Here is a 24,431-nt window from a genome sequence, read left to right as displayed (position 1 = left end):
AGACAGTCTGCCAGCACTGTGTGTACGAAGGACAAAGGCGCAGCCCGCAAGACGCTTTGGAGCGCGGGGTTAGCACGCGGACTTCGCCCTCGAAGCTACTCCCCCGGGGATGAAGGGGCGGGTCAGAGGGGGACGAGACAGGGGCGGGGCTGGAACTCGGACCCCCGCCACCCGGCCCTGACGGCATCCCTGCGACTGCGCGCCCGACGTGGGCCAGTGGTTGGGAAGCTCCCGGGTCTGGTCTCCACCTCGCGTCCCCGCCCTCTGCCTCCTTCCCCGCCCCTTCCCACCTCCGCCCTCCTCCTCCTCCTCCTTCCCCAACTCCTTCCCACCTCCGCCCACTTGACGCGATGACGCACGGCAGGTTTGCGGACGTGGCGGCGGCGCAGGGCCCGGAAGACGTTGACGTTGGCGGCGGTGGCGGCGGAGGACGAGGGCAGCCAAAAACGGAGGGTTGGTCATGAATTTGCCCGGGACAGGAGCCGCGGTAGCGGGCCTGGTACTCGGCTCTTTGTTGCGTCCCCGCTGCTAACAGAACAGGTAAAGATGGCGGCGAGAAGTGTGTGTGTGGGGGGTGTCTCGGTCCCGGCCGGCGGGATCGGGCCCCAGTTGCGCCCTCGTTGGAGATGATGGGGAACCCTCGGCCTCAGGTGTAGCCGGGGCGGCCGGGCAGGGCTCAGATCCCTCCTTGCATGGAGGAGACCCCGAGGCAGGGGAGACCTTCGCGACCAACCCCACTGAAGCCCCTCGTTACAGTCTCGAGGAAACTGAGGCTCAGAGGAAGTACTCCTACCTGTCATATTCCCGGATCAACGCACTTATAACCTAAGCACTATATTTTCCCCACAGCTTATTGTGTTGAATAAATGCTGACGGCTTCTCGTCCGCACCGTCCAAGTGTGATGGTGTAACATAAAAATCCGAGCAGGGAATAAACAGGGAAATAAAAAACTAGGTGTGTGGAATGGAGAGGGAGGGAACTTAAAGTTTTTAAAAACTGATTTGGTGGTAGCGGATACAGTCCCTGTGATACTATCGCAGTGCTGAACTAGGTTGTGCCCTATGGCCCTTTTATTGCTTTCTGCTTAAGGAAGGGCAAAGGGAAACACCCAACAACAGTTACTACAAATTATGAAGGTGTTTGGGAAACCATTTTCAGTTAAAGAGTGAGCTGATGAATGAATGCCTTAACAACGTATCCATTGGTAATTATTGCGACTGTTTGTAATCTAGATAGCGTGCAGCCTTTTTTTCAGTTTTAAGAGCGGTTTCGTGCTTTTTTCCTACTCTAAGAATTAAGACAGGTTGAAGAAAATTGAGCCAGATGACTTGAATACAGTGCACTTTCTAATCTCAGTATGGTTGGCTTAGATAATTATCTGCTTGGGCCAGAGTCTAGCTTTCCACTTGGACTGGAGGCACAACCAATTCTTGATTATTCAAAAACAGTATCCAGTTTGTGGTATTCTGCTGCCTGCATTTCAGTACACAGGAGACTGAAGAGATAGGGAGATGAAGTTCTAGTCTTTACATATTATTTAGCAATGTACCATGGAGAAGGTTTGACATAAATATGTGAAATGGCTTTGGGCGTTGCTCAGTGAATTTCAGCTGTTCTAAGCCAGTTTGGGGTTCTAAGAACAAATTATTAGGGGGAAAAAATCTAAATGGGTCAGTATAGCGACATGTAAATTGCTGTATATTAAGTGGTTCTTAACTTTTTAAAACGTGGACCCCATCTCAACAGGAAAACAAATATTCCCCACAGAAAAATGTACGTAGTATAAAATTTTGCCCACGAATCCACAGACATTTCCTACACTAAAAACACAAGTTAGAAAAAGCTTGGTTAGGGGCGCCTGGGTGGCACAGCGGTTAAGCGTCTGCCTTCGGCTCAGGGCGTGATCCCAGCGTTATGGGTTCGAGCCCCACATCAGGCTCCTCTGCTATGAGCCTGCTTCTTCCTCTCCCACTCCCCCTGCTTGTGTTCCCTCTCTCACTGGCTGTCTCTATCTCTGTCAAATAAATAAATAAAATCTTTAAAAAAAAAAAAAAAAAAAAAAGAAAAAGCTTGGTTAAATAAGTGGAAATAAAGCCATTATCTATTTTAGGTGAAAGTGAGATACTTTTTTAACTTTTTGAGAATTAAAAATAAAGCATCTTTAATTTATTATGGTATTAAAACAAGATTGACCTTTAAATTTTAACTTAGAGTTGTCACTTGGTTAGAACTCCATGAAGAAATAGGTGTGACCAGGACTTTAAAACTGCCTTAGAGATGAAAAATGTGGATAGCTTTCTTTAGTTTAGTGGCTGTGAATTTAGGAATCACAGTTCATGGTAATAAATAGTAGCACCTGAGAGGGTAGGGATGGGTGAAATAGTCTACTTAATATATAGTTATTAGTTGTCCATGTTATCCTAATAGAAAAACCCTTGAGTTTTTAAAGCATTGCAGTGTTGTTGTAGAGCAGGGTCAGAACCTGGTTTTCAGGGGTTGGATTCAATGATATGAAATAGTTCATAAGTTATATACATATGTGCCTACATACAGAATGTAATCTGTTGTCATCCGTATTACAAATTCAGACTTTTGTAGGATTTTTGTTTGTTTCTCTTTTTTACTTGGTATTTGTCTGTAGAATTTACAACCGAACTAAATACTTCTTTAAGACATCATTTGAGGGATGCCTGGGTGGCTCAACTGGTTAAGCGTCTGCCTTCATAAGCTCAGGTCATGATCCCAGGGTCCTGGGATCGAGTTCTGCATCGGGCTCCTTGTTCAGTGGGGAGCCTGCTTCTCCCTCTGCCTGTTGCTCCCCTGCTTGTGTGCTCTCTCTCTCTCTCTCTGACAAAAAAATAAATAATATCTTTAAAAAAAAAAAAAAAGACACCATTTGGGCTTGCCTTCCACGACACAGTGTTTTGATGGTTTCTTCCTCTTCTGAATATCCCTTTCTAAGCTTCTTTGCAGGCTGATTTTCCTTCACTCAGATACCAAATGTAGCAGTTCTTCAAGGCTTGGGCTTGGCCCCTTGTTCTATACTTTGTTTAGGTAATCTCATCTACACCCACACAGTTTCGGTTTCTCCCTATGCACATGAGCCATGAAATTATATTTCTAACCCTTTCTGAATTTGACTGTATAGCCCACTTGGTTATTTGACATTCTTTGGGGCCGTCTTAGAGGAATTTGTAATCATAGTCCAGTGCCCCTGCCCCCGGCTTTTCTTCTAGTGTTCCATATTTTAGAGAATGGCATAACCATTTACTCAGTGATGCAAATCAGAGATCTTGACATGATCCTTAACTTCCTACCTCTCTTCATACCTAAGTCACAGTATGAAGTCTTAAATATTTTATCTCCAAAATGCTTTTTACTACTTGTCTACTTCTTTCCATCTTTGACAATAACTGAAAGCAATCTACTATCCTTTCTTATGTAAACAATGTGAAGCTAGCACTGGGAATGTGGAATTAGTTTTTGTGTTTCTGTTTTGTTTGTTTTTAGTGAGAACAGGTCAACTTGATGGTGAGTGGAGAGTGCATATGCAAGTAAACAAAAAGTATTTATTGATATATGCTTTTAGCTTAAGTCAGTGTTCAGTCTTAGAGTGTCTTTTCTGAAGTAGAAATGAATGTAGTGGTGACCTAAATCTCTTTAAATCTTTACGGTCCATAAATTGAGTTGGATGAGGACTTTGATAAAGGTTGGTGAAAAGCTTCTAAGGAATAAGAATCCCTGGTTGAGGGCAAAATTATGACCTATATAGAAGGCACTAAATATAAAATACTGAAGTAAAAAAAAAAATACTGAAGTCAGTGTGATACAGGGAGTTAGGGAGGTAGTACAAAAGATATTTCAATCCCACATGCACTTAAAATGCAGAACAAGCCAGAATATTTGGGTTCATTAAAGTGTTGTGTTTGTATATATAAAACATACTTTGATTCCATCAGAATTATAAATTGTACATATACAATCACAGGTTTTTAATACATAATACAAAAATATTTCCTAATTTTATTCACATACTCAGAATAAGTGGAGCTTAGTTTTTGACCTTAAAAAAATAGCAATTTACTTTTGTGAAAATGTTTATCACGCCCACGTTTTGTGATATATGGTCTTTAAGAATGGATTACCTCTTCCTCCTGCCCCCTTGTCTCTACTGCCAGATACGTTAATTGCACTTTAACATCTGTAAAACTTCAACCTAAATTTTTAAATAACCGAAGTCATTAAAAAAAAAAAAGTGTCCTGAATGTAAGATTTATGTAACTCAAGTAAATGGATCAGGTACATGCCAAAGTTTTCTCTGCCCTCTTTCCCCTTCAGATTTTGACATGGCAGGGAGACATCAGAATCATAGTTTTCCTCTTCCGGGACTTCATTCAAGTGGTCACGTACATGCGTTTGGAAATTGTACAGACAGTGACGTGTTGGAGGAGGATGCTGAAGTGTATGAGCTTCGCTCCAGAGGAAAAGAGAAAATCCGAAGAAGTACATCAAGAGATAGACTTGATGACATAATAGTATTAACAAAAGATATACAGGAAGGAGATACTTTAAATGCAGTAGCCCTTCAGTACTGTTGTACGGTAAGTTTTCATTTGATTTTGCATAATGCTGTCCAAAATAATTTGTTCATTAGCACAAACTGAAATAAGTTCTGTGCTCTTTTATCTTCTTTTTCCCTTTCTTTCCATAGAAATCTGTATTATGTTGGTAGCTGTTAACTTTTTACACTTTAAAGTGAATCCTTGAATTTCTGTTTATTTCCAAATCCATGATTCTGTTTTCAGTATTGAAAAACACCCAAATGTGTTATCTTTTCTCCATACTCAAGTTGTAAGAGAATATAGAAATACATAAGGAAAAGTTTTTCTCTGCATCAACTTCCTGAAATAACACACTTTGGTGTGTTTTTTTCCATACCTTTTTTGTGCTTATAAAAACACTATACATATGGGGTGCCTGGGTGGCTCATTCTATTAAGCATCTGCCGTCTGCTTGGATCATGATCCCAGAGTCCTGGGATTGAGCCCTGCATCAGGCTCCCTGCGTATTTGGGAGCCTGGTTCTCCCTCTCGCTCTGCCTCTCCTGCTGCCTGTGCCCTCTCACTCTCTCTGTCAAGTAAATAAATAAAATCTTAAAAAAAAAAACACACAACAACCCAATATATATATATGTAACAAATAAATATAAATATTTATATATGTTATATATAAAATACTTGGGTTGTTGATTTTGTTTTTATTTTTTAAAAGATTTTATTTATTTATTTGAGAGAGAGAGAGCATGAACATGAGCAGGGGGCAAATGGTGGTACCTTTATTTCTGTGGAATAGATTCCCAAAAGTAGGATTGATAGGTAGAATGAAAGGTATATTTTTTATTTTAATAATATTAAACTCTGTTTAAACCTATTATATATCTTTATCATTATGTCCATCTGGCATCTTTAATATGGAATCTTTTCATGTAAACATATCGATCCAGAAACTGTTAGAACATTTTTTCAAACTTTTTGTTCTCATACTCCCAATAGAATTTTGAAATGTATATATTGTGTATTTCCTTGCACATTTTAAAGTGGGCTTAAATACTTCCTAATGACTTAAAGGATATAATTTCCAGAATGTTGCCAGTATTGATATTTAAAAATACGACTGTTAGACTACTCTTTATATGCACTTCAAAAAAAAAAAAAGATTTATTTGTGTATTTTAGCCTCCGCTAGTGGGGGGAGGGGCAAAGGGAGAGGGGGAGAGAAAACCTTCAGACTTGCTGCTGAGCATGGATGCCAACATGGGTCTCTATCTCATGACCCCTGAGATCATGACCTGAGCTAAAACCAAGAGTCAGAGATGTTAACCGACTGAGCCACCCAGGCACACCTATATGCGCTTTTTTTATAACGTGAAATTTTTATCATTCCTTTTTCTCCTTAATATTTTCATCCTCCCCCCACAGTCTTTCATAATGTATTATATTTTTGTACTTGAAAGCCTTTTATTGGTTACCTGTTACAGTTCTCTGCAATAGAAACATACATATTTATAAATTTATTTATACAAGTATATGTAAATTTAAATTGAATTTTAAAAAATTTCCTGTGACCATGAAGTTCTGTGTATTATTTTTCTCTGAATAATTACTGCACTTCAGTCGATCAAAACAGATACGACAAATTTTTATTTAAAAATTTAATAAAGTATTTTATTGAAACACATTTCTTGATGAGGTAAGAAGAGCTGGATTTTGGGTTGGTTTTTTTTTTGCAACACCATTTTTAGGTCATAGTAGATCGGATTTCATTTTTTAATGTAAATAACCATGTGAATACATGTCTGTAGAGAAGTTACAGCATGTGCTTTAGAAAGTAGAGAAACAAGTTACAGAATTTGCTTTAGAAAGTAATCAAGATTTAAAATTAGGGGCAAGGCTGTAATTATCAAGCTGGAGGTCCAAGAGAGTGTGGTCCAGTAGCTTTATTAGAGAAAGACATGGGTTTCCCCTAACGAACCTGATAAATTGTCTTAGAAGAAGAGAATTTTGAAATGCCATCTGAATGATTAAAAATAAGTCATATTTCCAATGAGGTGAAAAGGAAAAAGTATATGACTGTATGAGTATACAAGGAGAAAGGTATACGACAGTGATGTGGAAGGAGAAAAAAGGGGAACAACAGATGAAATTTAATAGGTGTTCCAGAAATGAGTGGCATAGACTGATGGGTAGAAGCACTTGGAGATAACTGAGGAAAAGTTTGATCTGTGTAGTAAGAACATCATTATAAGGTTTAAAGGAGTGCTGCAAAATGGTAGGGAAACCTGCTGGTGAGTTGGAGGGGACCCAATAAAGAGATTAGTGGAATAATTCAAGTGAAGATGATTAGGGCTTAGACTAAAATATGTGTAGTAAGGCTAGAGAGTTTTACAGAAAATCATTTGGGGGTATTCACAAGATGTATCAGCTGGTTCCTCATTTAAAATGAAGAATGATGAAAGGGCGGTTAGCTTAACATTACAGGAAAGAAGGCATTGTCCACAGTAGGGAAAATTGATATAATAGAGTTAGGGAGTTAAGCAGTGCTCCCTTTTGCCAGGAGCTCAACCAGCAAAAAGGATGAACCTTACAAAAGGATTTATCACCTTAAAAATAGAGTACTTAGTGCTGTATTCCTCTTATAAATACTTAGTTTTAGAAATTATTAAAAATATGCCTGTCATACAAATTAACAAGAGGACAGAAAGTCCAAGGTTGGAATCCTAAATGCAACCAAGGAAAGTTAGTATAAAAGAAGACATAGGGATATTCAGAGTGAGAACCTAGGTATACTAGTAAACTTGGAAGCCTGGTTCAGAAAGAGCATGGAATAGTTATTAGTCAGAATAGACAGTACCAAACAAATGAACATTTAAAGAGAATAGGGTTTGTTAATGAGTCTTCATTTGCCTTAAGGAAAAAAAGTCTTGAGGTTGTAAAATTTGAAAGCACCCTTTTTCTTTAATGTCTCATCTAGTTACTCCTTAGTCCTCTCTCCATCTTCCTCTCACATGTACACTTCCAGGGAATTGATTTTTCCAGGAATTTTCATTCTTCAGTGGACTTGATCAGGAATATGCAGTTGATCAGTTCATCACTCCCTCCTAAAAACCCTCTTTGTTTGACCTCCTTTGATTTTGCATCTTTCTGATTTTTCTGCTAGTAATATTTAATTATACTAAATATATTAAATATAAATATTAAATGTTATAGCTATTATAACACACTGTATATCACTCTTCTAAATGTTCATATGTTTTAATTTATTAACCTTTGCAAAACCCTGTATGGTAGGTAGTGTTACTACTGACATTTTACATACGTGGACACTGAATTGCAGAGAGGTTAAACAACTTGCCCCAAATCATATAGCTAGAAAGTTTTCAGAGCTGTCTTTCAAACCCAGATAGTCCATACTTTTAACCACCATCATATATTGCTCTCTTGGCCACTCTTTTTTTCTTTCTTCTTTTTTAATTTTATTTTGAAGTAATTTCTATACCCAACATGGGGCTCGAACTCAAAACCCTGAGGTGAAGTGTTGCATGCTATCCTGATTAAACCAGCCAGGCACCCCTTAGCCACTCTTTCTAATCTCTTTTGTAGATTTCTCTTATTCAATATACCCCTCAAATGTTGGCATTTCTCAGAGATCTTTCATATGTCACCTTTTTCTCCCAGTCTTTTTTAGTGAATCTGTCTACTCTTGTGACTTCAGTTACCATTTTTGCTGGTAATCCACAAGCCTGTATTTCTTCCTGAGATTATTCTTCCAAATTTCAGACATAACTGTCTGTTGGATAGCTTCCACTTAGATATTTCAGCCATCTCAAAGTCAACATGTATAAAATCTGTATTTATTTTCTTTTCTCCCTCCAGAGTGTTCCATATCTTAGTAAATGGCATCATTGTCCATTGAGTTGACCAAGCCAGAAAAGTTTTATCCTAGACTCACTTTGCCTCTCTGACATCAGTCATGTGATAAATCAGGGCTTAGGTTAAAGCATTGATGGAAATCATGAACAGGACTAATCACTTACAGATGGCGGGAGAGCTTATCATTATAATTGGTAATCTGAGGAATACTCCCATGCTTTCCCTCTTGACAGTGACAGTTGGATAGGATAGACAGACAAGCCGAAGACCATATAATATATAGGGAAAGCTTATAAATAATGACCGATCTTGCGGGTAATTGAACAATGCATGAACACTGAGAAGTTCGGGAAAAATGTCATCAGAAGACAAGTGAGGGAGATAATTTATGTTATCAATTCTAAGGTGCGTGTTTTTTCGCACATTTTAACATCTTTGAAATTGGAATGGTGATATCCTCAATATTTCGTGTGGTTTTTTTTTTTCCCCTTAATGATATGTAAATAATGGCACATCTTAGAGTTGATGGCATCTGAGTTTTGATAAAATACGGTAGTTTCAGTTGGGTAAGTTGACATATGCCTACACTTTAATTGCCAGACTGGAAGAAAGAACATAAATATTTGTAATCCTTCCTTCCCAAATTGTTTACAAACAACAGAAAGTGTGATATTTGTGCATGATGTACAAAGAGAAATATCAAAGGATCCCAGAATCTACTTAAATACCTAGCATTAGTGTTAATAGTACACGGGTGATAATAAAAAGTAATTAGTGATTTCCCAAGACGGGTAGATCAAAAGTGGTGTAGAACTGTTATCCACAAAATGAAGTCTGTCTAGGTAGGATAACTTAATACTGCCAATAATTAAGCTCCACTTTTTATCTTTCCCCTTCCAAAAGTAACTGGGATGAATGACTATTGTTATCTCTATTTTGTTGGAGAATTCAGTTAAATATTGCTTTTTTTTTTTTTTTTAAACAGGTAGCAGATATCAAGAGGGTTAACAATCTCATCAGCGACCAAGACTTTTTTGCCCTTAGGTCTATCAAAATTCCAGTTAAAAAGTTTAGTTCATTGACTGAAACACTTTATCCTCCAAAAGGAAGACAGACTTCACGTCCCTCATCTGTGCAGTATGTTCCAGAACAACAGGAAATTTTGCCAGCTAATGATTCTCTTTCTTCCAGTGAGTCAGCTGATAACTTTTTAAAAGAAGTAGATCGAGACATAGAACAAATAGTAAAATGTACAGACACCAAAAGAGAGAACCTTAATGAGGTGGTATCTGCTTTAACAGCACAACAAATACATTTTGAACCTGATAACAAAAACATTCAACGTAAGGATCCTTATTATGGAGCGGACTGGGGAATAGGGTGGTGGACAGCTGTAGTGATAATGTTGATAGTAGGTATAATAACGCCAGTATTTTATTTGCTGTATTATGAAATTTTAGCTAAAGTGGATGTTAGTCACCATTCAACAATGGATTCTTCACATTTGCATTCAGGAGTGACACCCCCATCACAACAGAGAGAAGTGGAAAATGGAATTGGTCCAACTAAAGGAATACCCTTTGGCCAACATGATCATAAACTATATCGTCAAGATTCTCAGCCACCTGCTGCTCAACACAAAACATAGCAAATAGCTCATAATTACAGTGTTAATGATCATGTGTATCTGGAGTGTGGTGAATCTGTTATATTAAATAACCACTTTGAAGGCAGGAGTTAGGGAGATGAAGATGCTTTTATTTTCTACCCTTTTTTTTTTGGAGCCAGTTACAAATAGATTTAGTATAAATTCTTACAGTTGCTATTGAGATATTGTTGATACTGAGAGTTGTAAATCTTCATCTGTTGTATCAATGCTTAAAGGAAAAATGAATTTAAATACTGGTCTAGGAAGTTCTTAACTTGGAAAATGCGTCATTTTTTTTTTATTCAAGCCTGGTTATGTTTAAATTTTATTTTTCAAGTAATTATTTTTTGGTTTAAGGTTATTAATGTTAACTATATTAGGCAAAATAAAATTTATAAGCCCCCAAAATAATGTGTTATGGTTAGGAAGTTGCCATTTGGTCACTAGAACACTGGATTAAGTCAAGACCTAAAAGTAATCTTTGTCTCTTAAAGCTTGCTGCCTCTGCTTCTGTTTTTTAAGTGATTATATTTGCCTCTGTTATTTGAAAGCACTTTTGTAACTCTTTAATGAAAAGTGTTATACAAATTAGCATTATTACATACTGTGATAAGTTGTTGCTGTGTTACATGCAGTAACATGCCTTAATTGCATTTAATGCCTTATAATATTACTTTAAGCTAATACAATTTTTAGAATTAAAATTAAGAATTATTTCAGATGGTCCAGTGGGATTCATAGGCCATATAAATTCGTCTCCACCTTCACCATCAAGCAAAACTTCATAGGGTTAAAACAGATTTTCATTGGCTGCCTCAGGTCTGTTGGAGAAAGTGGTTCATTAAGCAAAAGGAAAGGTGCAGGAGACCTTTTGCATTAACAATAACAGACAAATTATTGATCCGTTAGCCTATATTTTTCAAAGAGAAAATGTCCAACTTAGACCTTTTTTTCCCTCTGAACTCTAGCATCAAATTGGGGGGGAACAGAGGCCAAGGTGTGTGGATCAGTTGAATGGGCTTGATAGTGCTACTTAAGATTTGCTGGGGATCAGACACAGTCTGGCTAAATAGGCATCATTTACATACTGATTTCCATCATTTAATTTCTTAAAGTATGTGTTTTAAAAATGTAACCAAAATGATTCATTAGAAGAAAGATTTGGTGGAGTCTGGATTGTCTGTCTTGTGTATAATAAAGTATGTACTTTAAATTATATAATACCACCTCATTTTCTGGGCATTATTTCCTAATTTTTAATGTTTCAAGTTTTGATCAGTTGTTTTATATTTCCAACTCCAATACTGATTTTAAAAAGGGGGGTGAATAAATACATATGGTAAATGAGATTTCATGTACTTTCAGGAGCAAAGTATCATAAAGAGACAGGACAGAGAAGTCAAACATTAAAGCCCTTGCATGTATTAGAGGACCTTAGACAATGAAAAGTGTTAATATGGAAGTTGTAGCAAAATCATTTTTTGAGTAACTCTTTTCATTTGGAATTTTAAAAATTGTTTTAATGTGCCTTGGCATCTTGAAAAAAATGTATGATCTTTCTAATTTATGTTCAGTGTTAACTTGGTCAGTTTACATTGTATTTATTACGCCTGCTGAAAAATAAAGTTGTAGGGAAGAAAAATGGATTAGATTATTTTAGGGTAGAAGGAGGAACTTTGTTTACATCAAATTGATGAAATTACAGAGCAGTGATTCCTTTTTGCTAGAGCACTAGCAAAATTGAAATTGTGATAGGTCTGATTTCCAAAATAAGTAACTTAAAGTAGTTAAGTGTACTATGTACTTGATTAAAAACCATTTTTGTCTTGCAGTGTGTCCTGTTTCGCGAAGGAAGTATAACATATCCTTATGACACAATCAGGCAGTTTCCTTTTTCTATATATTTGAATTCTATATAATTCTATATATATCATATATATAGAATTTTAGATTCTAATCTTTAATGGTCATTTTTAAAAAAATTTAAGCATTTAATAAATCTAGAATAATTTTACCTTTTAAAAAGTACTAATATACATCAAAATTTGTAGCAAATAATTACTTTGTAAAACTTAATGAGAGTTATTTGATATTGTGGATTTTAATTGTGCTGAAACCCTTATTTGAATTTACCTGGATGCTTTACATTGGAAGGTATATATGTTATATATATGCTAACAGTTGTGAATCATTGCATTTGGTTCACTTAAAAACTTGGAGCTGTTAAGTGAAGAAAAATCTGCTATTTTTAGGGCAGATTATTTTTTTTTTAAGGCTGGGTGCAAATGGTTAAAGTTGTTTTGAACTATTGAATGCCACTTAAAGTTTTTGCCATCCTACTCCTAGAAAATTATGGGAGTCATCTCTTCAAAAGATAGGTTAAAATGGATTATACAGTCTGCTGACCACATTAGAATTAGAAAGAAGACTAATGTTAAATGAACTTTTCCAAAGGACTTTGTGATTTTTAAAGCTTTTCTTTTTCTGGACTCTACTTGCTGGTTCAGCAAGAAGAATTCTTTAAATGAACCACTACTTACTAATTAGTACTTTTTAAGGTATCTATTTCTAAAATTACCTACTTGGGAATATGAAGGATATTTCAGAAATATCATGAAGCAAGGATCCAGTCAAAGCGTTACAGGGTAAAGGTAGAGTTTTTAGAAGTCTGTATTTAAATGGTGCATTATGATGGGTGTCATTCTTACTTTGAATTACAACAACGTTGCTCAGGAAATCAGTATTTTTCTTCCAAGTATGTGCATATTGCACTGTTAGATCATAGAAATATCTGAATGCTTTATTTAATAATTCTTTTTATGTATGCAGATACTAGAAATCTTTTGTATAATGTATTTTATACAAAGGCAAAATGGAATTGTAGAACATTGTTAGCATGTACGCCTGTAAAACTGGTTTTTAAAAACTTTCCGCCCTTATTTTTCATATTTTAAAAGATACGCAAATGTAATAAAGTTTCTATTTTATTATTCAGACTAAAATGGAAGCTGGTGAATTTAATTGAATAAAAGCAAACCGTTTCTCTTCTTTCAAACTATTTGATGTAGAGATACTGTGTAAGGTGGATAGAATTGCCAAAGGTTTACCAATTCATATTTCCCCCTTGTTATACAGAAATAAAATCCACTGGATTATTTATAGGACATAAATGAAAACAAATTTCAGATGGATGTTCTTTGGATGTTGTTCGATACCAGGGAAGAAGACTTTAAAAGGCACGGTCCATGGCTGCTTAGCAAGCTGTGGGTCACATATTTAGCAAAATGCTCTATATGTAAATTTTATCATGAGACCATCTTTCCACTTAAGGATATTTTTTAAAATTACCGGTAGCAAAAAGAATTGAAAAAAATTGAAGTTTTTATTTATTTAATGGAGGAATGTGTAATTCTTTTTTTCCCCTTAAAATTGTATTTAAACTCATTTTTTAATAAGTTTTTACTAACTGCAGAGCCTTTAAGCATCTTAAGCCAAAGCCATTGACACTGTACATCTGAATGTGGTGGGGATGGAAAGGTTAACAAGATCTTCCAAATATCTTAGCATTCTCTTCCATCCACTGTTAAGTCAGTTCATGATACCAGTGATCATACTAATATTACACTGTCTGCCAAATCTCTTAATTTGTTAACATGACTTTAATCACCTAGAGTTTTCTTTCTAGGTGGTTTATTCTGAGTGGTTTCTTTCTGAGTGGTTTATTCAAGAATATTTGGTAACTGTCATACTTGCTCAATAAAAAGTTTTTTACTACATAAAGTATTAAATCAGTTTTCTCAAACATAAGTAGGCTCAAAATAAACCATGTTTATATAAAACAAAAGGACACAACTTTGTTTTATAAGAATTTAATGTGTAAACAGGAAAGTAAGCATTATAGCAACAAAACAGTTTGGCCTGTTAATACAGCAATTTTAAAGACACTTCACCAACAAGTACCAACAAGTACTTTTTTATATACAGGAGGCTATCTCTGCATTAAAGTTTACCTTCTCATGGAATAACTAACTTCACAGTCTCTTGAGATTTTAACCAGAAAGAGAAGATTCATTTGCAACCTGCAAATACTCCCTGTCCTCACAATCTAATCTTACAAAAAGATCTTCCAAAGGGGAAAGACAGTGCACTTAAGGCAGATGGCTGGGGCCTCCTGAAGCAAATCCCTACCCAAAGGGGCTGTCTTACCATCTGCTGGACTAAAACAGGAGGAAAAATCGAAAGCTAGGAAAAGAAATACCTGTATCTTCAGTGCATCCGACCAATTCACAGGGTTATCTGCAGATTTATATTGAAGCAAGTAAACAGAACCATTGAGATCAGATTCTTATAAATTGTATTTGGCTAAGGTACTAAGGAGGTGAGAGAATAAAAAAAAATGTTTTGATTAACAATCCTAAGTGACTTTATTTACCCATTACAACTAGAAATTTTATGTGAGTTTCTACTTTTAAGTCCAGAGATTGCTGTTTTAATGTGGACTTCTTTTATGTTTTCCATTTAGAATGTTTAAAATTTCCCAGAAATTATTTCAACAAATAATTCACATATGATCGACACACTGAACTAACAATTGTCTTCACACCCACCTTGAATAATCTGAGGAGGTATTAAAATTGAAAGTGATGTTTTTCCTGAGAAAGTCATGTTACAAAATGGCACAAGACATAAATTTTCTCCAATTCTTCCCTCCAGAATACAAGATGGGAAAATCAGGTCATAATAGAGTTTGTGAGGAAACCTTGCTTGTTTTTCAAAACTTTGTTTTCAATCGCTTACAAAGCTACATTTTTAGAGGGTGAGAACCAAATTTAAGAAGTGATCATTTCTATAAGGTATGAATGAATACACATGACAAATTTTGGTTGGTGTGTAAGCAATCTTGATAGGAAATAGTTTACAGGTGGAGAAACTAAGGCACAGAAAACTTAACCAAGCTCATTTTCAAGGTTGAGTCTATAGGAAAGGTAGAAACAGAATCTAGGGCTTTGATTCTCCAGGTTAGAAGGTAAGGGGTAATATCTTCCCAAAAGGGAAAAATTATCTTCTTTATTCTTTTTGGTAGGGAATATTAAGAAATCATTTAAAAATATACAATACGAATTCCCTTGAAAATCTTTGGCATTTGTGTGTCTTTGGAGGCTGGGGGTTTTAGGCATTTTCCCTGCCAAAATATAAAAAGGCAGGGGAGCCAGTTTTTAATCAAAACAAAAAAGATTAATCTTAATTTTAAAATGACCTGAGTTTTATTCTGCATTGTTACATAAATCAGTTGGATAACTATGAGTTCTGTGAAATTTAACAACGGCCACTGCACCTCACAGATTTCGTACACATGTATTCTGCAGTGAGATTTCTATGACTGGAACTTTCTCAACACATTTGTAAAGTACAAAATTAGGTATCTAATTTTTCATAAGCCCAACTATTCAAAGATAACAAACTTAACTACAGAGAGAGGATTATATGTTAAGTGGTTATTGAGTTGGCTTCAAATTCAAGTATTTTTTAATATTCATCCCAGGTTTTTGTACGGGCTGAGATGTGAGCTGGGAAATTCATACAGTTCAGAATGGCATTTTCCCTGTATGTTTTTGATCACAAAATTTCCAATCTCATAAAATATGCAATTGTAAGAGCTCAGGTAGGTTTTCATAGTCATAATGCAGCACAGAACATACCATGCAAAAGTAAAAGATAAACTTATTTTCAAGTTTCTTTGTTTTTAAAGTGCTCTTTGTGCAGTATTATTGTATCAACTTTCAGATTACAGAAATCCACTATAATGACTAGTAATAGTTTGACAACAGATCGAGTTCAACAAGAGTAGTTTGTTCAAGTATGAATACACAGGTTAAAAAATGCAAAAACTCTAGGCACATTGAAATCCAAACGATACAAGAAAAATCCACTTGAATACAGAAGACGGATGACAGGGGTGTTGAAAAGGAATGTCAGAGTATCAGAGACTGATTGGTAAGGTAAATAGTATGTAAACTCAAAGTGGTTCTGAATATTTTGACAGCAAGTATTTGTCCAACAAAAGAGGAACAAAAATACAATATTCCTTATCAGAAATAGAAAACAAGTCTGTCCAAATGTTCAGAAGTGACACCATAAAGACATTTTTGGAGAAATTTCATAGCTAATAGGTTGCTTCATCCATGTTGTCATCACTGTCTGCACCAAAATCATCTCCATCTTCAAAGTATGAATTAATGTAGTCATTTTCCTAAATGAAATGATATATTCCTCAGTAAACATTAAAATGAACGAGTAGTAAGATCATTATTAAAAAATATAATGTAGGCTGTCCCTTTATGAATATCAAGTCTGGGTACTAAGAAAACATAGCAGGCTTTTAAAAAGTTTCTGCTATTCCATCTGCTTAAAAAACACATTGGTTTTCATTCCCATCTACTGGTGCAGCTTTCCCCAAGACCATCACCTCCTACTATTTTCAGGCACCAGCTAGTTAAGAGAAAATGAAGGAATGTCCATGACACCGTAGTAGAGTGATACATCGAATTCATTACACTTTAGTAGGATGATACATGGTTTAGTTAACTAAACCACTAAACACTTACTCCAAACAAATGTACAGACACTCAAGAAACAAAGTCAATTTACATTAACATTCATTAAACTACCCCAGAACTGAGGTTTTCAGTCACGATGTGTAACTGAGCGTAAGTAAAGGGATTTTTGCTTCCTGTCAAAAAACAGGCCTCAAGATTCCATATCAAACCTAGAAAATGTCATTTTCCATCTAGGGCCCCTCAGTTTCCTTGAAACTGAAGCTTCTGGGAACATTTCAATTATTAAGACTGGGGAAGACTCTTATCCATGTAAATGATTCCTGATATTTCTGTGCTTTCTATCACAAATTCAAAAATCCATTTTGGATATGGATTAAAAGAAACTTAAGAATTATTAACTAATTACAGTGTATGGGCTATATTTGGATTTTGATTGGAATGAACAATAAAATTTTTTGAGACAAAAATATTTGAATATTAGCTTAATATTTGACAATATTAAGGAATTATATTTCATTATTTTAGGTGTAATAATGATATTGTGACGTTGTTAAAGAGCCCTTATTTTTTAGTATACATGAAAATATTTATGAATCACATGATACAATGCCTGGGGTTAGCTTTATAACAATCCAAGGTGGATGGGGAATGGAAGTGGGGGTATAGGAGTGGACTGGGTAAATGAATGAGTGGTTGAAAGACTGGCAATAAATTGATGATTGCTAAAGCTGGGTGATAAATCCATGGGTGTTTACTTATCACTAGCTTCTTTACTTCATTGAAATCCGCCATAAAAAAAATTAATCTCTACATCTCCACTCTATACGAGGAGTTATTGTAGAGTAAGAAGAGACTATTCTCAAAAAAAGGCCATCTGGATATCAGCTTTTTTAGTATCTGCATCGTGGGATTTTTTTACATATAAATTTATATAAATAATGCAAGATAACTTGTATTATTCAGACATAGATTTCATTACTGTGTCTTCCCTAAACACTGTAAGTTTCTGTATCCAGTAGCATCCATAGCATCTCCAGGACGATGGCCTGGCTTCTCTGGGGCCAAGAAATCCAATAATGTCTGGAAGCCTGGCGGAAGCCTGGGGCTAGTGTACAGAGGAGGAGTGCATGATTGAGAGTTCAGATGAGACCACTTTGTAAATGAGACTGGAAGGGATACTTCACTATTCCAAATCAAATGTATGCAACTTATGCTTTAGACACAAACACTTCCAAGTACACCCAGTGATTCACCTTAGGTAATTTTGTGATGTTAATAATCTTGATACAGGTACAAAGTGAGGACTTGTTCAAACTGATGGCTTAAATGGTTCTTGGCTTTCATTTGAACCCTTGCTTTTTTCTTTAATTACAATATTCAAAAGATCGAAGAAAGAAAATACTACGTTTCTTTAATTTTACATAGAGATGTTACCTAGATAATATGCTCCATTTACTCTTCAAAAACAATGCTTATCAAATCCTCAATATGTCAAGTAAGTTAATTAACATGAGTTTTTTCATTAATTGATTGCTAAAAAGAGCCGAGTATGACTTTAAATCTAGAAAGTCTTTAACTGAGTTACCCTCTTCATCCCTCACCCAACTCATACTCAAAACATGTTATCCTTTCTCTATTAAAGTGGAAAGGATTTTTTTCTTTTCAATGAAATGGATTTATATAAACTGTGTTTAGTACTCTGCTAAGGCCTAACACAGTATTCTGAAATTATTAGAGTCCTGGTTTTTGTTATTCTTATTAGGGATGATCTTAATTTCAACAGAGCTCACCTCGAGCAGACTTTATAAAGAGAGCATTCCAAAAGCCAATCTTGTCTAAAAAACAGGCCACTACCCATTCAAAGATAATAGTACACCATGATCCCCAAAACCAGTTGTGACAACCAAAAATGCCTCCAGATGTTACTAAATATGCCTTGGAGGGCAAAATCACCACTAGGTGAGAACCACTGGTTCAAAGCAACAAGCTTTCAAACATGATTTAACCATGGTTCCTTCCAATCCAAGCAACTGAGCTTTCTAAAATACAAATATGATAAAACTACTCCACTGCTTAAACCCTTCAAAGGCTTCCCTCAGCACTCAGGATAAAGTCATATTGCTCAGCCTGGTATTTAAGACCTTATATTTGTCTCTTCAGCCTCATCTCTCCACTACCCCCACTTACACTCTCTAGTGCAGCCATATTGACTTACCTGGTCAATTACCCTATTAGGCTACACTCTCATCACCTGCAAGCCTTCTCCATCCTCCTTCCTCTATCTGTACATCTCCTCCAGTTCATTTCTCACCTTGATCTGATTAAGTCTTCACACTGTCTTCTTTGAGATATCTTCTTTCACATCACTAAAATGAAGTTTGGTGCCCCTCTTATGTACTCCTATGGCATCCTGTACTATACCACACCACAGCATTATTCATTGTATTGTAACTGTCTCCTCTCTTGTGTGTCTCCCCACTACACCAATACCTCGATGAGAGAATTGTATCTTATCTTGATATTCCCCTTGCCTAGTACAATTCCAAACATACGTTTAGCGTACAATTACTATACAGGGAATGGAAAAAAAAGAGTAATAGGTATTATAGGGCAGCTAACATCTTGGGTAGGGATGCAGCCAGGGAGATTAGAGAGAGAAAAGGAAATCCAAGGGAAGAAGTCTGAAGAATACTGATATTTAAAGATTAGAAAGAAGAGAAGAATTCAAAAGAGATCATGAAAAGGTACCAGAAATAGGAGAAAAACAAGAAGTGTTGTGTCACAAAAACCAAGAAAAACAACGTTTGCCTATGTCTTGGAATGCAACAGAATGCCTGGCATATAGTTGATGCCATAATTGCCTTAAATTGTTGAATTTAAATAAAGGAAATAATATTTTAATAATGAAGTTGTGAGCAGTGTTAAATGTTGCAGAAAAGTGAAATAAGGACTAAAATTTATCTATTGGTGAACTTGGAGGCAATAATTTCAATAGCATGCAGGTGGAAATCAGATGAAAAGAACTAAATGGAGGAGGGTAGGGGGCAGTGAGCAAGTGAAGCTAGCTAAACAGCTTTCCAGGAGACAGCAGGACACCTGGAAGGGAATGTGGGGAACATATTTCATAATGAGAGATGAACATGTTTTAATGCATGAATTGAAGAGATGAGTAGGAAAAGAGATTGAAAATATGAAAAGGGAATGGACATAAGGATTATGGACCCCAAAAGGTAGGACAATTAGCCTCCAAAACAATAAAGGTTATTTCTTCCACTGAAAAAAAGGAGGAAGAGGAAAGACATTTAGTTTGAAGGCAGAGGACATGAAATTAAGGGAGTTTTTTCTTGATGGCTTCATTTTCTGTTTGAAGGGGTTATTATCTGCTAAGAGTGAAAGGAAAGGGAGTCAAGGAAAGGGATTAAGGGATGACCTAAAATAACTGCTGTAGAGAGATGACTTGATAAGAGAAGCACAGAGGCCATGTTAGTCAGCAACAAGGGTCTAGTGTGTGTTGCCTTAGTGACAATCAGTTTCTGTGATTGCTCAGAAAAGCTCAACAGGTGGTTTGGAGGGAAAAGGGGAGACAGTGGAACAGATCAAAGGTTATCTGGATCTCAAATGTGTGCTGGGAGGACAAGGGACAAGAGTAATGGCAAGAAAGCAGTTAAAGGGTGAGCACGGGTCTAAGCCTCTTAGGGAAGGAAATTAAGACAGGGAACCAGTGAAGGGGAAGCAGAGAATCAGAGGTCTGGCAGTCTCAATCACATCAGAATGCAGGAATAAAAAAGTGAATGACCTGGAAAGAAAGCTGGACACAATGTGATATTTTAAAATTTAAGATGTTTAAAATTTATCTGGAAGGATAAAGAATGCTCAGGAAAATCCTTCCCCAGAAATAACAAATAATCAGAAGCTTCTATTAATTGGAACAGCAGGCCGTTGGTTTAAAACCAGGTCCCAGAAATACATCTAAGTAGAAGTGGGAATCTAATAGTTGATACAGGGGAATTTCAAATCAATGAAGAAAGAAAATTATTTAATAAATGAGGTTAGCAGCTGGCTAGCCATTTGGAAATAGATAAAAATGGATCCATACCTCTCTCTTTACACCAATATAAATTCCAAAACAATCCAAAATTTTATGTAAACGAATTAAAGCATGTAATAAGGACTTCATAGTTATAGCAGTTTTGGGTAAAGGAAAGATTCAGCATCATGTGGGAAGCTGAAAGGGAGTGAAGACAAAGTTTACTGCCATGGAGAAGAAACTCTCAGCCCAGGGTTACTGAATGAGGTGTCTACTAAGTCCCAAAGGTTCCGTGACCAACAAAGTTACCCTGCTCAAAAATATCCTGATCGGCTCTAGCTTATTTTGAGATGCACCATGTTTCTAGAAGTTAGAAATCCCGAATCCAAACCACTAAGTCCTAACTCAGTCAGATCCTGGAGGTTAGATTATAACTGTTCTCTGGCAGTGTCCACATGCACTTTGGGATTTGAAACATGACGGTATGGCAGGGATTTCTTCTTCAGACCCTAAATGACTGAGTCCTTAATAACAGTAATGGTGGGTTTAAAATTCTATGTAGATAAATCTTAAACTAATCTGATCAATTTGCTTCACTTGCAGACTTCCACTTACAAAGTTGCCTCTCAAGTTACTTGTACCTCCTAGATTCAGTTTGGCATCATTATTTCAATGCTCTAGTAATTGTCTTGACACTAAGGAACTGACACCACTGACAATTACATATCCCTCGTTCCCATCAGCTTGGTTTGGGTTTGTTCTTTTAATTATGCAGCATCTATCTGATTCCTTGTTGGATAACCCTCAACCTTACTAACTAACTTAATTACCTCTTCTTGCTCCTCTTCATCATATTCCTCTTGTTCTGCAGCATCATCGTCCTCCTCCTCATCGCCTTCTTTACTTTTCTCTTTGCTTCCTTCTTTCTCTTCATTTTCTTCATCTGATTTTTCGCCATCACCTCTCTTTTCCAATTCCTGGTATAAATGAACTTCATTAATTTAAATGGAAACCACTAGACTTTGACCTCCCTGCTTAGCCTCATGAAAACACAGTCATCCATCACCTTATCCTAATCCTCCAGACCACTACCTAGAAAACTGTGAGTTCGCTCAATAAAGGAGGACCTGTCATTCTACTAGCGTTTCATTGATTTTGTTACTTCATAACTGGGTTTCAGGGGTTGCTCGGTATCAGTTCTAAGCACAATGCTTTATTTTTATGGTTTCTATCCTACCTCCTTCCAAAATACTGAGTTGATTCAGTTCATAGAGAGAAACTTCCAGAATGCTATTTTGTTATCTTTCCAACATGAAAGGAGAAAAGAGAATGTAATGGTAACATTTCAAAAATGTCTACGTTGTATTTATTTATGCCCAACCTGGGACTTGAACTCATGACCCTGATATCAAGAGTCACATGCTCTACCAAATGAGCCAGCCAGGTGCCCCTTTGTTAATACTCATAATTAAAGCACAGGGTCACCTTAGCTAAGATATGATTATTCTTAAACAATAATCAGAACATTAATTCATATAGTTGTAAATGCTCCATCCTATTATGTTTGCTTTGTAGATTACATATAGAGAGAAAACACATTTGTATTTGGAGTGACTACAATTTAGCTATTCCTTTACTGGCTCTTAAATATTTATTTTTTAAAATCCCTTTAATTATATTCAAGTTTGAATTTAAGGAAATCAAAGGCAATAAAAACACTAATTCAGATAGATTCAATTTCTAATCAAAATTCAAATTCTGGGGCACCTGGGTGGCTTAGTTGGCTAAGTGTCTGCCTTCGGTTCAGGTCATGATCCCAGGGTCCTGGGATCAAGCCCTGCATTGGGCTCCCTGCTCAGCAGGAAGCGTGCTTCTCCCTCTGCCTCTGCCTGCTTCTCCCCCTGCTTGTGCTCACTCAGGCTCTCTCTCTTTCTCTGTCAAATAAGTAAATAAAACCTTTAAAAAAAATTCAAATTCCACCTTTTCTACCTCATTCCACTGAGAACAAATAAAACCAAGGTAATAGACATAAGATGATTTATCTTCACACTGACCCATGTTGCCTTATATGAGTTATTACAATATAATGTGTGCAATTTTTCCAATTGACAAGCCCTTTGGAAAATTGCAAGTAAACAAAATAGTGTTTATAGATCTTCTGAAGTGTCTATAAACACACACACACACCCCCACATATAATGATGCTATGTCGACGTTAACATACGGAGTTTTTTCTTTTTATTTTAATCAAATTGCAGTAAAGAAGCCTACAACCCATAAATTTTGTTTAGTTTAAAGGGAATTGTAGTGCTGTACTTATGAAACTGTGTGCAAGATATATGCTATATCTGAAAAATCCTGCTATTAGCTATTATTTCATAATTAGCAATAAACATATTTAAAAGAATTATGGAGCATGTTTTTAAAATATAAAAATCATTCACTGCTCTGTAGGACTAGGAAGTCTTTATTTCTATTACTGTCACCCCAAATATTTTTTAAAAAGAAACAACTTTATTTGTATCGCATAGACCTAAATCAAACCCATAAAATACTTAAATCGGTTAACAATAGCAGATTTATGCAATTTAAAAAACATGATCTTAGAGCCATACACATTGTCTCATTACTTTTTTCTTTTTGTGCTAAGCTACTAGTTTGGTTTGTCTACTTACTAGTCTCCATTTTCTCCTCTGTGAGATTTAACTATTTACCTTGCAGATTTGTTTTGAATAANGTGATTAATGGGGCGCCTGGGTGGCACAGCGATTAAGCGTCTGCCTTCGGCTCAGGGCGTGATCCCGGCGTTATGGGATCGAGCCCCACATCAGGCTCCTCCGCTATGAGCCTACTTCTTCCTCTCCCACTCCCTCTGCTTGTGCTCCCTCTCTCACTGGCTGTCTCTATCTCTGTCAAATAAATAAATAAAATCTTTAAAAAAAAAAAAGAATAATGTGATTAACACAATGTGAAAACACGTTGCAAACAGTTAACTTAGTTAACTGTTCTTTCAGTTTAAATAATAGGCAGCCAACCTACAGAGAGAGCTTCCTGTAAATCAAGCATAGGCTCGAATATTAGTTTGCTGCTGTATGATTATTCACACATTCATCATGAGATTTGACTGTTACTTCCTCCCCATCCACAGAAGTTTTATTATAATAAAACTTGCAATTACTTTTGCTGAAGAAATGAACAATAACAGAGTCATCCAGAAGCCAATTTTGCTCTTTAACTGAGAGATAATAAAGCTAACTCATTCAGATTTCCAGATTTAAAACTTCAGTTTTAACAATGTGCAAAATGAAAAAGGTGTTCAAGTGTAGAAAATCAGGNAACAACAATTTGTTCTGATGAGAAACCACATTCAGATCAATCTTCCTTATAGCACGTGGCATCTTAGCAACTTCTTTCCAGGAAGCTTTAAGAAGCGTTAGAATCTGTGTTCAATCAATACAAGTTGGCTAGTTCTACAACCCCATCCATCATTCCACCACAGTTAAGCCTGACAGTTACCACCATTCCTTCAATATCCTCTTGGCATTATTTTCAGATATATTATCTCCAGCTCAAGTACAGGCCAAAAAATAAAATAACAAAAATATGAGTTTCTGTTATCACATAGCTGTGCCAACTTGACCAGGCAAGTAAAAATTTTAAAGTCTTGACCTCCTTATCTGTAGGTAAGGAAAAATAATACCCATCTCTCTTTGTTGTTATGAAGTCTTCAGGACATAATGTACGTAGATAGCTTTCATCAAAGAGCCTGG

General features: G+C 36.2%; 2 protein-coding genes across 6 annotated transcripts in view; one reads left to right on the top strand and one right to left on the bottom strand.

The window, feature by feature from the left end:
• Window positions 1–383: 383 nt before the first annotated feature.
• On the top strand, window positions 384–11,300 carry LYSMD3 (LysM domain containing 3). Its single transcript, XM_011232659.3, has 3 exons — window positions 384–540; window positions 4,340–4,602; window positions 9,415–11,300. Exons 2-3 carry the CDS (start codon window positions 4,348–4,350, stop codon window positions 10,075–10,077), a joined length of 918 nt encoding a protein of 305 aa, XP_011230961.1. The 5' UTR covers window positions 384–540; window positions 4,340–4,347; the 3' UTR covers window positions 10,078–11,300.
• A 2,630-nt stretch (window positions 11,301–13,930) lies between these two features.
• POLR3G (RNA polymerase III subunit G) overlaps window positions 13,931–24,431 on the bottom strand; it is a 100,023-nt gene continuing 89,522 nt past the window's right edge. For all 5 annotated transcript variants that reach the window (XM_019806498.2, XM_019806509.2, XM_019806505.2 and 2 more), the window contains 2 exons: window positions 21,492–21,638; window positions 13,931–16,327 (listed from right to left, as the gene is read on the bottom strand). In XM_019806498.2, the coding sequence (XP_019662057.1) occupies window positions 16,241–16,327; window positions 21,492–21,638 (234 nt within the window). In that variant the 3' untranslated portion in view covers window positions 13,931–16,240. The remainder of the gene's footprint in view (window positions 16,328–21,491; window positions 21,639–24,431) is intronic.

This window comes from Ailuropoda melanoleuca, chromosome 3, assembly GCF_002007445.2.
Source record: "Ailuropoda melanoleuca isolate Jingjing chromosome 3, ASM200744v2, whole genome shotgun sequence".
NCBI classification, from domain to species: Eukaryota; Metazoa; Chordata; class Mammalia; order Carnivora; family Ursidae; genus Ailuropoda; species Ailuropoda melanoleuca.
Note: the sequence above shows the minus strand (reverse complement) of the source record. Positions and strands in the feature narration are given on the sequence as shown.